Below are 14,024 nucleotides of genomic sequence, written 5' to 3' on the forward strand. Positions count from 1 at the left end.
TTATGCTGAGGATCTCAGAACAGAAAGTCAGAAGGACACATGAAATTAATAACCTTCCACACTTGCCCAAAGCGGCCTACCTTCAAACTTTCTGTTACATAAGAAAAATCACCCTTGTGAGTAAATTGATGTAGTTATACTTCTGTTTCACATAGCCAAAAGCAATTGAATGTATAACAACATTCAGAGTTGTTATAACAACTATGAGAGAAGAAGCCTATGGATGTTTTAATTCTTTATAAAATAAAATATCAAAAAGCAGAAAAATATCTTGAACAAGTGTAGTTTAATAAAATAATGCCAGTGCACTAAACTAGAGTCTAATATTGTCGATAGTGGGCAAAAATAAACATTTCAAGTATCAATTATACTTTCTCAATAATTAGCCAGATCTTACCTGGTATCTGTCAGGAATGCAGCCTTCTAAGATATAGGGTATGTCATCCATGCGCAGCCCTTCTTCTTTCTCACTCAGCCCCATTGAGTCACACAGAATAAATGGCAGGGTGTTGCCATCCTTCCCGTCCTTAATGAAATATGTTCTGTACTGCAGAGGAAAAAAAAGTGACTTTAAAAGTTCATTTTCTAAAAAACTGTAAATTGAAATGAAGTCTACATGTAATGAAATTGATCAGCAAAAGACTTTTCAAATATAATTAACTTGAACAAAGAAGCAAAGGCTGAGTGACCTAGAACAGACTCACCTTTTCAGATACCCCGGTTGTATTAGACCCCACCAAAGCCTGGTTTGTTACATGGCCTCGGAAAACAGACTTCACTGAGTTGAAAAAGCTAGACTTCCCGGCTCCAATTGGACCCAAAAGCAGAATTCGTACTTGGCGAACCCGGCCTCCATATGGTTCGTAAGTTCTTATAGCAGTCAATAAGCTCTCCCTGAGCCTGTTTAGACAAGACAATTTTAACAGTTGACTAAGGTTAGGTCACAAGACTCTACCATAAATTTTCCTAGAATTCAGTCTCTTTTCTCATATGTTATTATTTATTTTTGATTAGCATCTTGTATTAAAAGACATGAAAATATCCTATCTCAAATCCTATTGTAAAAGAAGTAAAAGTAACAGTTTTAACTAAAGCCAATCAGACATAAAACCTTTCAGATTTAAGCATATATAAACCTTGGAATAAACAGCAATTATGCTAAACATGAAGATAAATTATCAATAATAAATTTCAAAAACCACAACGTAACACGTGACTTTTGAGGTTTATAGAAGTAGAAAATTTCTAACATGTCCTTGAAGTTCATAATAGGTATTCCCCACCTGCCAACCACCCCTGCCCTGAAGTAGTTGAAACCAACCATAGCTGTAAGAATTCTAAGCAAAAGTGTAGACATTCAGCCAAATAATTATTTCCTTTCAAGTATATAAAAACATTAGAAATGTCTTTCATCCACTCAGTGTTCTTTTTGTTTTAACATTACTCTTACGAAATATTTTATGGTTATAAATATAACTTGTTCTTGGTGATCCACAAGTTATCTGCTATAATTTGCACTACGAATTTTATTGACAAAACCTTTAATAGAATAAGTCTAAGATAATGAATAGAATAATAGAACATTAAGAACATTGACTTACTCAGTGAGCCCATCCATCCTCCTTTTGTCCAATAAATCTGGAGAAATAATCAAAGAATAATGAAGATTACAAGTTGTTGAATGACTGGCACTGAATGAATGTCATGAATTCACTAGGAAAAAATATAAAAATAGCCCTTCTGTAGGAACAGTGCAGTATGATGAAAAGCAAGTGGAGAAAATTATGGGAAATCTTAACATATTTCATTTGAAGAGTCCAGAGCTAGACTCAATGTAGGCGCTGCAAGACTATAGCATCAGCAGATCTTTTCTCACCAAATTACTCAGCAGTAGTGGGTGGCCCACTCCAACATGAGAGATGAGGGCTGGAGTCCTCTCTGAATCAGAGAAGCAAGGTCTAGAGGCATGCACAGGCTAGGGAAAGACTGGAAACACTCTAAAATATTTTCTCCTCCATAAATCCAATAGGTCTGAAAGGGATAATGAGCAAGGACACACAAATCAAAAAACCACGGCACCAGATTTTCTCCAAAACCTACTATCAACAATTGGGCTTCCTGGAACTTCCAATCCAATTGATTTTCTTCTTGGTGCAGAAGAGAATGTAGTACTTGTGCATAGCCAATCAGAGCACAGTGAGTGGTTCAGGGGTGGGCTTAGGTCTTCATTTGAGCCAAGGAGACTCAGGCCCAGAATTCTTTTGTTTCTTGGAAAGATATATTTTATATATATATATATATATATATATATATATATAAATTTATTTATTTATTTATTTGTTTGTTTTTTGGTTTTTTAAAAATTTTTGGCTGTGTTTGGTCACCCTTGCTGTGTGCAGGCTTTCTCTAGTTTCAGTAAGCGGGGGCTACTCTTCGTTGTGGTGCACAGGCTTCTCATTGTGGTGGCTTCTCTTGTTGTGGAGCACGGGCTCTAGGCACACAGGCTTCAGTAGCTGTGGCATGTGGGCTCAGTAGTTGTGGCTTGCAGGCTCTTGAGCGCAGGCTCAGTAGTTGTGGTGCACGAGCTTAGCTGCTCCGCGGCATGTGGGATCATCCCGGGCCAGGGCTCGAACACGTGTCCCTTGCATTGGCAGGCAGATTCTTAACCACTGCACCACCAGGGAAGCCCCGGAAAGAGATACTCTTTTATGGTGGATTTAAAACTGAAAGGATTAGGTGTAGTGATGCTGGTAATTCTCTAAACAACAAAAAAATAATACTGCGTGGAATATTTATAAATATAGCTGTATGTATGGTTACAAAGAAAGCCTCTTTAAATTACCAAAAGGAGAAATAGTGAAGAACTGCATTCAATGACTGCAATATAATAAAACTGGAAAAGAACAAGTGTAAACAAAGAGAAGGGCAACCTCTTAGGATTTTACAAATCACTTTTTAGATACTTTAACATCCAAAAGGAAATTAAAAGTCACAATAGTAAATATATAGGAAATAACAACAATATAAATGCTTCATATCAATCTTGGGATAAAAGTACCTTTCATGAATAACAAGGAAGAAGGAAAGAAATAGAAAAGAATAGAGGGGAACAAACCTTAGAAATATAAGAATATATTAATAACAAAAATACAAAGACAAATTCATAAATTGAAAAAAGGGATACATTAATATAGTAATTAATTACTTTAAAATATGAAATAAATAAATTACTAACTAGTCTAACTAAAGAAAGCCAAATTGACAAAATGTCACACCACAGGTCACATACCAGAATGGCTATATACTGTAAAACCAGTGATAAAAGGTTTGGGGAAAGATTTAGAGTGACAGAAAGTTTCATACACTGCTTGTGGTAGTAGAATGGTATGACAGTGTTGGAAAACTTTATCAGTATCTACTGAAACTGAAAATACACATGCCCAATGACCCAGAAATTTCATACTTACGTTCTTCAAAAAATTATATATATACACGAACCAAAAGACACACAGAAGAATATTTATAGCAGTATTATTTGTGATAGCTCCAAACTGGAAAACCCAAATGGTCACCAAAAGTGATTTGATTATTTTTTTAAAGTGTGATGGAATCATTACAATGGAATATTATATAAAAATTAAAAGGAAAAAATTACTACTACATATAATACTATGGATGAATCACTAGGGAGTTATAAGTTAAAATAGCTGGCCTGGGATACATTCACTTACTTTACCAGGGAAAGAAAAAAAAGAAGTGACTGGGACTAATTTTCTTATAAATATGCTAATAACCTTGTCTCCTGGGAAATAAACTAATGATATTTGCTACAAGGAGAGTACTTATCTCTTGAATGTCTTTGACAGGATGTTCCTGGTTAAGAATTACTTACAGTAAATAAATCCAGATTTTATAGATTTATGAGGCATGTCTTCCTAGAAATGTCACATAAGCTAATTGTCTCAGTCTGCTCAGGCTGCTGTACATATTACCACAGACTGGGTGGCTTAAACAACAGAAATTTACTTCTCGCATTCTGGAGGCTAAGTCCAACATCCAGATGTGGGCAAAGCAGGTTTCATTCTGAGGCCTTTCCTCTTGGCTTGTAGGAAAGTGGCTACCATCTTGCTGTGTGCTCGCAAGTCCTTTTCTTGTGGATTCGTGGGGAGAGGGAAAAACCTCCCTGGTGTCCCTTCTTATATGGAAACTTACTTTATCCCTATCAGATTAAGGTCCCATTCTTATGACCTCACTTAAGCTTAATTACTTCCTAGAGACCCTGTCTCCATGTATACTCACACTGGAGGTTAGGGCTTCAACATGCCTTAATCGTAATTTGGGAGCCCATATCACTGGCATATAAATGTTCCATAATCTAATCACTCTTCAACATATAAGGTGGCCCACAAACTTCATTTAAAAATGCTGCCTTCTGTTCTTAACCAGAAAACATATGTCTAATATGGGAAGGAAAAAATTAGCAGCCACACAGAATATCTTAGTACTCTTCCTGACTTCTCTGAGATTTTTGATAACCTTTATTCTTGAAATTATTAGTAAAACTTGATACTAGGTAAGACATCTGATTTGCAGAGGTCTGATTTTATAATCCAATCCCTTGTATTAGCCCAACCTCTCACACGTAATATTGAATGAAAGAGGCCAGACACAGAAGAACACACACTTTGGTATAGTTCCAGTTATATAAAATTGAAAAATAATAAGTATTAATTAATGTTAATAGGAGCCAGAATAATCGTTACCTTTGTTTAGTAATAACTGAGAGGAGTCATAAAGGAGTCTTCTGAAACAATGGTAATAACCTATTTCTTCATCCGAGTACTGGTTACATGACTGTGTCCAATTTATAAAAGTTTGTCAGTTGGTACACTGATCAATTGTGCATTTCTGTTTATATGTTATACTTCAATAAAAGGTTGACTTAACTGATCAGTTAGGGTCAACATCAGGATGCATCCATGTAAATTTATCAGACTTCAACAACAACAAAAAGTTTTAAGCTGTTTGGGGCAGCCAGAAGAAAGATCAAATCACTCAAAGAGAAACAATAAAAAAATACTGCAAGTAAAAATAAATCTGGCCTAAGGTTTTCCACAGCAACACCAAAGCTGTGGAAACATTACAGTATCCCCTAGAATGAAATGTGATCCATGAATTATGTACTCTGCTAGTCATTTAAGTATAAAAACCACAATTAGTTTGGAAACATAAATGATCAGGGAATACTACTCCCAGGAGCCCCTCTTTTAAGTGGATAGATATAAACAAGTATTTCGTAGAAGAAATATAAATAACCAATACACATAGACTCATTAACAATCAGGGATAAGCAAAAACTAAATGAGAAACCATCTTTTGACCATCAAATTGGTGAAGATTCTGAATATTGATAGTAGCAAAGACCGGCAAGGATACAGGGAAAGAGTCATTTCTATAACACTCCTGGGGATAGCGCAGACAACTGAAGCTTTTGAAAGGGATCTATCGAAATGCAAATGTACATAATTCTTAAACAGCAATTCCACTACCAGGAAGTTACCATAGAGAAGTATTTTTGTGCACAGTTATATGTATACAGATATTACAGGAGCATTGTTTATAACAGCAAATATAAGAAACAATTTAAATGTCCTTTAGTAAAAAAATAGGTAAATTAACTTTGGTCTTTTGATATAATGGATATAACAGGAAACTGCAGCAGAAAGGATTGAGTACCAGTCAAAAGAAGTTCAAGCTCTGGTTTCTTTTTGACAGTCTCACAATCTTTAAGTTTGCTTTCTGTGCTCTCTCTCTCTCTCTCTCTTCCTTTCACACTACCGCTTCCTCCCCACCCATTCCCCACACTCCACAGAAAACTCTGTATATTCTACTTTTGACCATGATTGTGTTGTAGAAAACAATTTGTGGCCAGGTTTCAGTCTGGGCCACCTGGAGATAAGGACAAGTATAAAAGTTATTGTTCCTTACAGGAATGAGTCAGCTAGAACCCTCCAAACATAAAGAGAACTCTATATAGCATTATCTGGTTAAACCTACCTTCACATCGAAAAACTTCACATTCCTGGAAGGAAATATAACACTGAGGTAGTCCAAGTTTGTCCATTGTATTTATGCTAATAGCCACCTCTTTTTTCTCTAGGTTTATATTGAATTCAGAATTTCTATCACTTTCACAAAACAACATAGATAGTTGAAATGGCCCTATTTTGCATTGTGAAATTGTAGTCTCTTGAAAGGCAAAAAGGATAATGAAACAGTCTTCCGGGTAGCTCTTTGGCACATATGCCCCAAGAATGTGATCTTCACTATGAATCACTGTTATAATAGGTCCTTGTTTAGAGCATATCTGAAGCAAACTTGCACTAGAGAATTCATGGACACTGGCCTTATAGAGAAGGTTAAACTGCTTTCCTCCAAAATGATTTTGCAGCTTTTTTTCTTGCATCCATGTCAAACAAGTTGTCATAGCCATACTTCTCAATCTGGTGGAAAATCAAATACATTTTCCATTAAATATTGAAAAACAGATAATATGTACTGCCACAAAGTTTGCATTTATGCCTTTTATTTACTTTACATTACAAATGAAATGAGTAAACGGAGGGTGAATAGATAGCAAGAAAAGTCATTAGCTAGTTTTTCATTCTAAATAATTACTTTTTAAATTAAAAACAAAAAAGACTTGTTTGCAAGAGGCTGGGAAAAGTGGAAAGCAGCAAGTCATTTACCTGTTTGGAGGATCTATACAAGGGCTGAAGCTGAGAGTAGTTGCTCTCTCTGGACAGGCAGGCAGGCACAAAGTGGGAGGAGAAAATTTCTCAGCAACCTTGAGGCTTCTGAGACTCAGATAAAAGGAAACTGAAACTCAGTGTGGCCCAGCCCAGTTGGCAGTGTGCCCATTTCCCTCCAGTGAGCAAGCATAAAGGAATCCAGCTAATTTTAGATAGCGAAGTCATATAAAAATAATATTGGAAGAATCAAGGAATTGAAGTCAGCAGGAAAAAAACCTAATAGCTCGCTACCTTTTCTTAAAATGACTTAAAAAAAAAAATCTTTTAAGGAAAATTCAATCAGTTTCTGTACATGGACATACAAGAAAGCACTGTCTATTCTACCTCCGGAAGGTATCTCAAATACATTCACTCCTCTTCATCTCTGCTATCAATGTATTCTAAACCAATATATGTAGATTGTTAAAACAGTCTCCTAATTGGTCCCTCTATTTTTCTGCTTGCCTCCTCTCCAATTCTTTCTCCTCAACAGAGTCAGTCAACTTCATTTGTAAAATACATACTAAATTATATAAATTTCACACTAAAACCCCTTCTCTGACTTCACATTGCTGGGGATCACAAACTTGTGTCGTATAGGCTGAACACAACCTGCAGATTTGTTTTGTAAGGCCACCACATGTCCTTTTCTTTCTTTCTTCCTTTCTTTCTCTTTCTGGGGGCCAGGGAGTGGATTTTAAGTTTGAATGCTTTTATATCATTCCAGTTGCAATTGTCCTCACAAATCCCCTATTCCTGGTTCTGAAATTTTTAAATTACTTGCCTGGCCCAAAAAGGATTTAAGTTTTTGACTCTATTTTAAAAAGCAATATCTAATAAAGATATTTTAAGCAGCTTTTAAGTATATTTACTTAGCTAAAAAAGTGCCAGAAGTTATCATATGTTTATATTGCAAGGCACTTTCCATGTTATCTCATTTATTTATTTCAATAATCTTATGAGAAAGATACCAATCTTGCCTCCAGTTTTCAGATAAATAAACAGAATATTGGAGTTAAATAATTTGCCAAATTTCACTCCACTGCTAAATTGTAGAGCCAAGGTTTGAACCGTAATCTAAGTGAAAACAGAGTGATAGTGGTTTCATGGGTACATACATTTGTCAAAACTGATCAAATTACATACTTTCAACAGGTGCAATTTAAAGTATCTCAGTTGTACCTTACTATAGCTGTTAAGAAAAGAAAGTTCACAATTTCCAAACAATATATTATCCTGTTTTTCCCTGTATTGTAAGGAAATTTGTAATACTATTAAACTGCCTGGCCACAGTTTAAGGGCAATGGCATACATAAATATACTTAAATAATTCATTAATATGAAAATAAAAGTAAGAAAAATAACATCTATGAGATCTCTGATCTTCCACTTGGAATAGATGCTCTTTTTCAAAAGCCATTAGTTATCTGTTAAGTCCAATGTCTCTAGCTATGCAAGGTAAGCTTCCTATTTGTGTTGTGAACTGAGATTCTTTCATTCATTCTTTCTTTCAATATTTATCAGATACCTATTATGTGCCTACCTACTACTGTTCTGGAGGCTAGGGATATAGTAGACAAGACGGACAAAGCTCCTGTCCTCATAAACCTATATTCTTCTTTGGAAGGCAGGCAATCAACACAAATGTCATCTAGAAAAAAGTGCTATGAGGAAAATAAATGGGAATGAGAGGGAAAGGAATGATGAGAGAAGGTATCTGCCACTTTAGATCACATGATCAGAGAAGGTCTGAGGAGATGACACTGGAGAATAGACCTAAATGGAGTGGGGAGAGGGCCATGGAAACATCCAGGGGAGGGCATTGTAGGCAGAGAAAGCAAGCACAAACAACCTTGGATAGCAGTAAGGAGGCCAATATGGCTGCAGTAAAGTAGGTATGGAGCGGAAGGATGTCACTGATCACTCTTGAAAGAGGAAGAATAGAAGGTAGCCAGAAGGCTATTGCAATATCAGGTGAGAGGTGAAGGTCGTGTAGACTAGAGTGATAGTGGGGGAAGCTATGAAAAGTGGTCAGAATCAGGATGTTTTTAAGGATTTAAAAAAAAAAAAAAAGAAGAGAACTTATTGCTGGACTGGATGTGGGGAGAAGGGTGGGGAGGAAGGAAAAAGGAGAATTTAGTATGACTGCCGAAGATTTTGACTTGAGCACTGGGTGAATGGTGGAGCCATTTATTGAGATGAGTACACTGGGAGAAGATTTCTTGTGGGGAATCCAAATGTACTGAAATCTGTAAGTGCATACATAATACAGGTAGTTAGGTATATGAGATCAGAGACCAGGAAAGGGGTCAGGGATGGACACTGAATTTGAGAATGATCAGTATATATATATATATATATATATATATATATATATATATATATATATATATATATATATATATGCTAAGAATGAGTTTAAATTAATAAGAGCTGTCCTATGGACAAAGACCTGCCCTTATCCCCAATATCCAGAGGTCAGAATTATTAAAAGGGTCTATCCAAGAAGACTAAAAAAAAAAAGTAGAGAACAGCCAGAAAAGTAGAGAGAAGCTAGAAGAGTCAGCTATCCCAGGAGCCACGTGAGGAAGGAGGAAGTGATCAGCTGCATCAAATGGTGGAACTATTCCCTTCCGCACCTCCTCCATTTATACATCTGGAAAGACTCACTCTCTTCCTCAGGAGCTGGGAATTTGAGGGATGGTCTTTTCTTACTATGGGAAGAGGGCATTTGGGTAGTAGCGATTATCTCCTGCTAGGGAAATGCTGGAAAGTGCTAAAGAATGTAGCTCCGCTGCAAATAAAGAAGTGAACCTGCAGAGAAGCTGACTCTGCAGAGCTGAGTGAGGCTGTGGTCCATGTTAGCAACAGGGAGGGAGGTCTCCCGCCCTGGTCTCAGTGAGTCTTCAAGGGTGAACAGTTCCATTTCCCTATTTTCATGGTCAGTGGAGAGGGCCTCTTGCCAAATTGGCCAATCCTGAGGGTCTTAGTGCATCAGGGTCCACTGCTTTATATGCTACTAGTGTTAAAGAAGACTTTAAAGCTGACTCCAGCAAAGAAACATGGGAAGGCTTCTGAAAAGCTATGATGGGAGGAGCAGCCTCAAGCAGAGAACACTGGGCAAAACAAAAGGCTTGCAGAGATCAGCGAGGGTTAAACACAGTGTCATCACCTTCTGAATTCCTTCTATGGTCAGGTTCCACTGCTCCCTGAAAGGCTCAAAAGAGCAGAAGATCTTCTCTTCTTCCATTTTGAAGACTGCCTTAAGAACTCAGACTGGAGCCAGAGGGTCTAACATCACCTGGAAAACAGCTGTCAGCTCCGTTAGAAAGCTAGGAATCTTAGGGTAATATTTGACACATTCCTTGTATCATCAATGGAACTGAAATAAGTAAGGCTTAGCTCCTTAATGATAAAGAAACAAGACATGGAGATGGGAGGAGAGATCATTTGGTAGTCAGCACTTACCCCAAATTCTTTTAAGAGATACTGTAGAATTGGTGTTTATCAAGATGTAGTTTCAAACCTGCCCCCTACCTCCCCACTCCCAACACATACAAATAACCCAATAACTTAGGTAGCCCTTGCTCATAAATTATGTCATTTGAATGAACCAGTCCCTTCAAGAAATTGATATTCCCAACTTTCCTTTCCTTGAGCCTTTGGAAGACATAGATGCTCTATATGAGCTCAGAGGTATGATAGGTCCCATCCAAACACCTGTGTTGCTGTACCCCCTTGCATACTCCCACTGGTCCTTTTAGCATCAAGGGTCAACCGTATATGTTGGGAGTATTCTGAGTGTCTCAGGTCTTTATAAAGTGGATATGCTCCAACTATTCAGACAGTCTCAGCTAAATTTCAGAGCAGAGGTGTGTCCTTCTGTTGGATAGTCTACAGATGACAGTCAGTCCATTATTAGTGAAAGGCCCACAGGCCACATTGACAAGACCATCAGGTAACATTTCTTCTTTACCTTGTGAAGTGTAGGGCTTCTTCAAATGGGGATGAAAACTTTGGACACATTGCCCTGGCTTCCAGTCATTGTCGTAACTGCTCACATGGTACTGAGAATTCCCCCTTTGTGGACCGCACCCTTCCTCTTAGTCCCTTCAATTCTGTTTCTCTTTCTTTCATTCTTCCACCAGAGTTATGGACAATTTCTCTTCCCTCTTTCTTCCCAGGATGGGTGACTACCTTATAGTTTCTACAGAACTGCATCCCTCTATTACCTTTTTAATACATAGCAATTCTATAAATTCTGTGTTCAGATCCTTTCATGGCCTGGACTCCCAAGGGTCTACTACAAAACTTAAAAAAAATCTGAACAATGTTTCGGTTTTTTTTCACCCTCTGGTTTAAATAATCTTAATTCTTAAGAAGACAATGTGAGTGACTCTGGGAAATGAGGGACAAACTATACACAGTGAAGTACAAAAAATATATAAAAGTTGCTATTTTAAGAGGTTTTCTAGCTTCGTGTGCTGCCCATTTGAAATATCTGAAGTCCTACCATGCAGATGAGCTACTTCTTTTTCTCCTTGGACTCTTCAGTCATGGGGATTTGACAATCCCCCCTCTATAAACCTGCACTGAGAACAGAACCACTGATTGCCTTACAGGCAGAACAGGGTATGATACACTCAGAATACCATAACTGTATATATCTTAGTATGCTTATTTAAACTGTAGTGGTCTATTCACATGTGAATTACTTTCACAATATAACACCAAAATGGAAGACAAATGAGCTCAAAGGCTTAAATGTATGGGGTTGTTTTGCATTTTTTATTGATGTCAGACTGGAGTGTTCATGAAATATTCCAAAGAAATCAATTGTTTAAAAAACTTTAAAAACTATAACGATCTACCCACCACTGTTGAGCACAGCTTGTTAGTCTTTTCCCCACCCCATCCCAATTCCTGCAACCCATACTTGCAGTTTTGCTTACACTGGCATTTCTTCCCTGGGGCCTGGAATAGCTTGAATCTATCCATGTGAGGGACATGCAGCTGGATATTGGCTATTATCCAAACTATTGTCTGGCTGACCCCAGTGCCTTGCATTTTCTTCAACACCAGAAAAAAAATTTGCAGTGGTTTGCAACTGGTTGGCAAGATTCCATCTTGCTTAGATTGATGGCAAAAATCAGATGCACTTAATCTACTCTCCTCCATAAATTGGCCCAGACACTCATCACATTAGGATTGGGATTTGGGGACATCCAAATTCCCACAGCTTTAGGAACACCTAAAGACTTTGATCAGCCTTGCTATCAAGTGGCTACTTTAGCATCAGATGGAATTTTGTCCCTACAAGATGATTACTCATCAGCTGGTCTCTGAAGCACCTGAGATTTACTTGAGTCCCCCAGTCAATTTTGTGAAATTAGTTATGAACCTGCCTTTTTTATGAAGAAGCAATATGATAATCTTTAAGATTAGTTTTCTAAAGAAGACAAAGCCTTACACATCACCCACCATAATTACCCCTCTTATTAAGGTAGATACTGGGTGAATTTGTACAATGTTACCAATTTCTGTCAGAAGGAAACACTTTGGTTTTTTACTTTTTTCAAGCTCTATTAAGATATAATTGATATATAACATTATGTAAGTTTAAGGTGTTCAACATGATGCATTAATAAACATATATATTGTGAAATGATTACCACAATAAGGTTAGTTAACACATCCATCACCTCAAATCATTACACTTTTTGTATGTGTGGTGAGAACATTTAAGAACTACTTTCTAAGCAACTTTCAAGTATATGATACTGTATTGTTAACTATAGTCACCTTGCTGTACATGAGATTCTCAGAACTTATTCGCCTTACAGCTGGAAATTTGTACCCTTTAACCAACATCTCCCCATTTCTCCCACCCCTCAGCCCCTGGCAACCACCATTCCACTGTTTCTATGAGTCCAGCTTTGTTAGGTTCCACATATAAGTGATGTCATACAGTATTTGTCTTTCCTATCTGACTTACTTCTTTTAGCATATGCCATTTTGTTTAAAATGGTAGGACTTCCTTCTTTTTATGGCTTAATAATATTCCATTTTCTTTATCCATTCGTCTGTTGATGGACACGTAGATTAAGAAACAGTGACTTTTTAATGCCACAACCCAACCCACTCACCCACCCACCCACTGCGCAAAGTTTCTAGCAAAACTGTCTCTACAACATCCCTCTCACTTTAAGATGATATTCTACTTGACACCACACTTATGTTTCATCTACTGTGTCCCTTAGCACTATTTTACTAAGAAATACTTTAGTGATTTTGGCTGGACTGTACATCTAGATGAATTGCAAATTATTCAAAAATCCTGAATGGCCTCTAAAATGTAGCAAAGTGATGAGTCCTACTATCTCTCAGGATGGTAGAGAAAGGTTGGCAGAATCCACAATGTCAGGGAAGGTTCTCTCTCAGATAAAAGAGAAGTTTATCCCTTTTTGAAGCTCCCCTCACCAATCTTTTCCAACCTAAACTCCAAATATACATTTAGCTCCATTGGAGGTTTAAGTGTTCCCAAAGTAGTGTAGAGCCGGAGGATTCAGAATTGTGACATCATTTATCTAACACCTTTATAGAAAAAAAAAAGAAAAACTTAGCCTCAATATTTGTACTCTCAAACAATGTTGGTTCACCTGGACAGTCCCTCATTGTTTATCTCTCTTGATGTTTCCATTACTTCTCTTCTTTTCAATGTCTCCATCTCCCTCATAAGGGTATTCCATGCTACCCCTTCAAATAGAGTAAAGAAGTTCTACCTTGAATCTAACTTTACATCTAGCAAAACTTTCCTCTGCCCAGATTTTTGCTGATTCCACCTTGGAGAAGGATGAGTTATGGCCCTATAGTTGGTGAAAACAATGGTGGGTCTTCAATCACCTTCAGTCTTTCACAACCAACAATGGCCATGGCTTGTTTTTCTCCCTGGATTACATAGAGAAAACATACCTTACTTTTTGGACCTGTTGCATCCTACATCCATATCATAAGCATCCTGGCTGCCACTCTAATTTTGTTCCCAATATCTACTTTGGGCTCTCTTCCTCAATACTTATGACCTTTCTATTCCTAGATCTTTTTTAAAGACCCCATCCATCTCTTCCATTGAATCATTGCTCCTGGACATTCATTTGAGCACAGCTTCACCTGCAGCTTTGCTTTAGGAAATATTCCTTTTTCCTTAACTATCCCTAAGGAATTCTTGCCCTT

The 14,024-nt window shown here is 37.3% G+C and overlaps 1 protein-coding gene across 1 annotated transcript in view; it reads right to left on the minus strand.

Annotated features, from left to right (window-relative positions):
- The window catches only part of IFI44 (interferon induced protein 44), a 29,779-nt gene extending 22,915 nt beyond the window's left edge, over nucleotides 1–6,864 (minus strand). Inside the window, exons 1-5 of the mRNA XM_082420638.1 lie at nucleotides 6,750–6,864; nucleotides 6,058–6,503; nucleotides 1,602–1,638; nucleotides 705–900; nucleotides 398–547 (exon numbers count right to left, since the gene is read on the minus strand). Coding sequence (XP_082276764.1) covers nucleotides 398–547; nucleotides 705–900; nucleotides 1,602–1,638; nucleotides 6,058–6,493 — 819 coding nt within the window. The 5' untranslated portion in view covers nucleotides 6,494–6,503; nucleotides 6,750–6,864. The remainder of the gene's footprint in view (nucleotides 1–397; nucleotides 548–704; nucleotides 901–1,601; nucleotides 1,639–6,057; nucleotides 6,504–6,749) is intronic.
- Nucleotides 6,865–14,024: the final 7,160 nt, after the last annotated feature.

Source organism: Balaenoptera physalus, assembly GCF_965194825.1.
Source record: "Balaenoptera physalus genome assembly, chromosome: 1".
Taxonomy (NCBI): domain Eukaryota; kingdom Metazoa; phylum Chordata; class Mammalia; order Artiodactyla; family Balaenopteridae; genus Balaenoptera; species Balaenoptera physalus.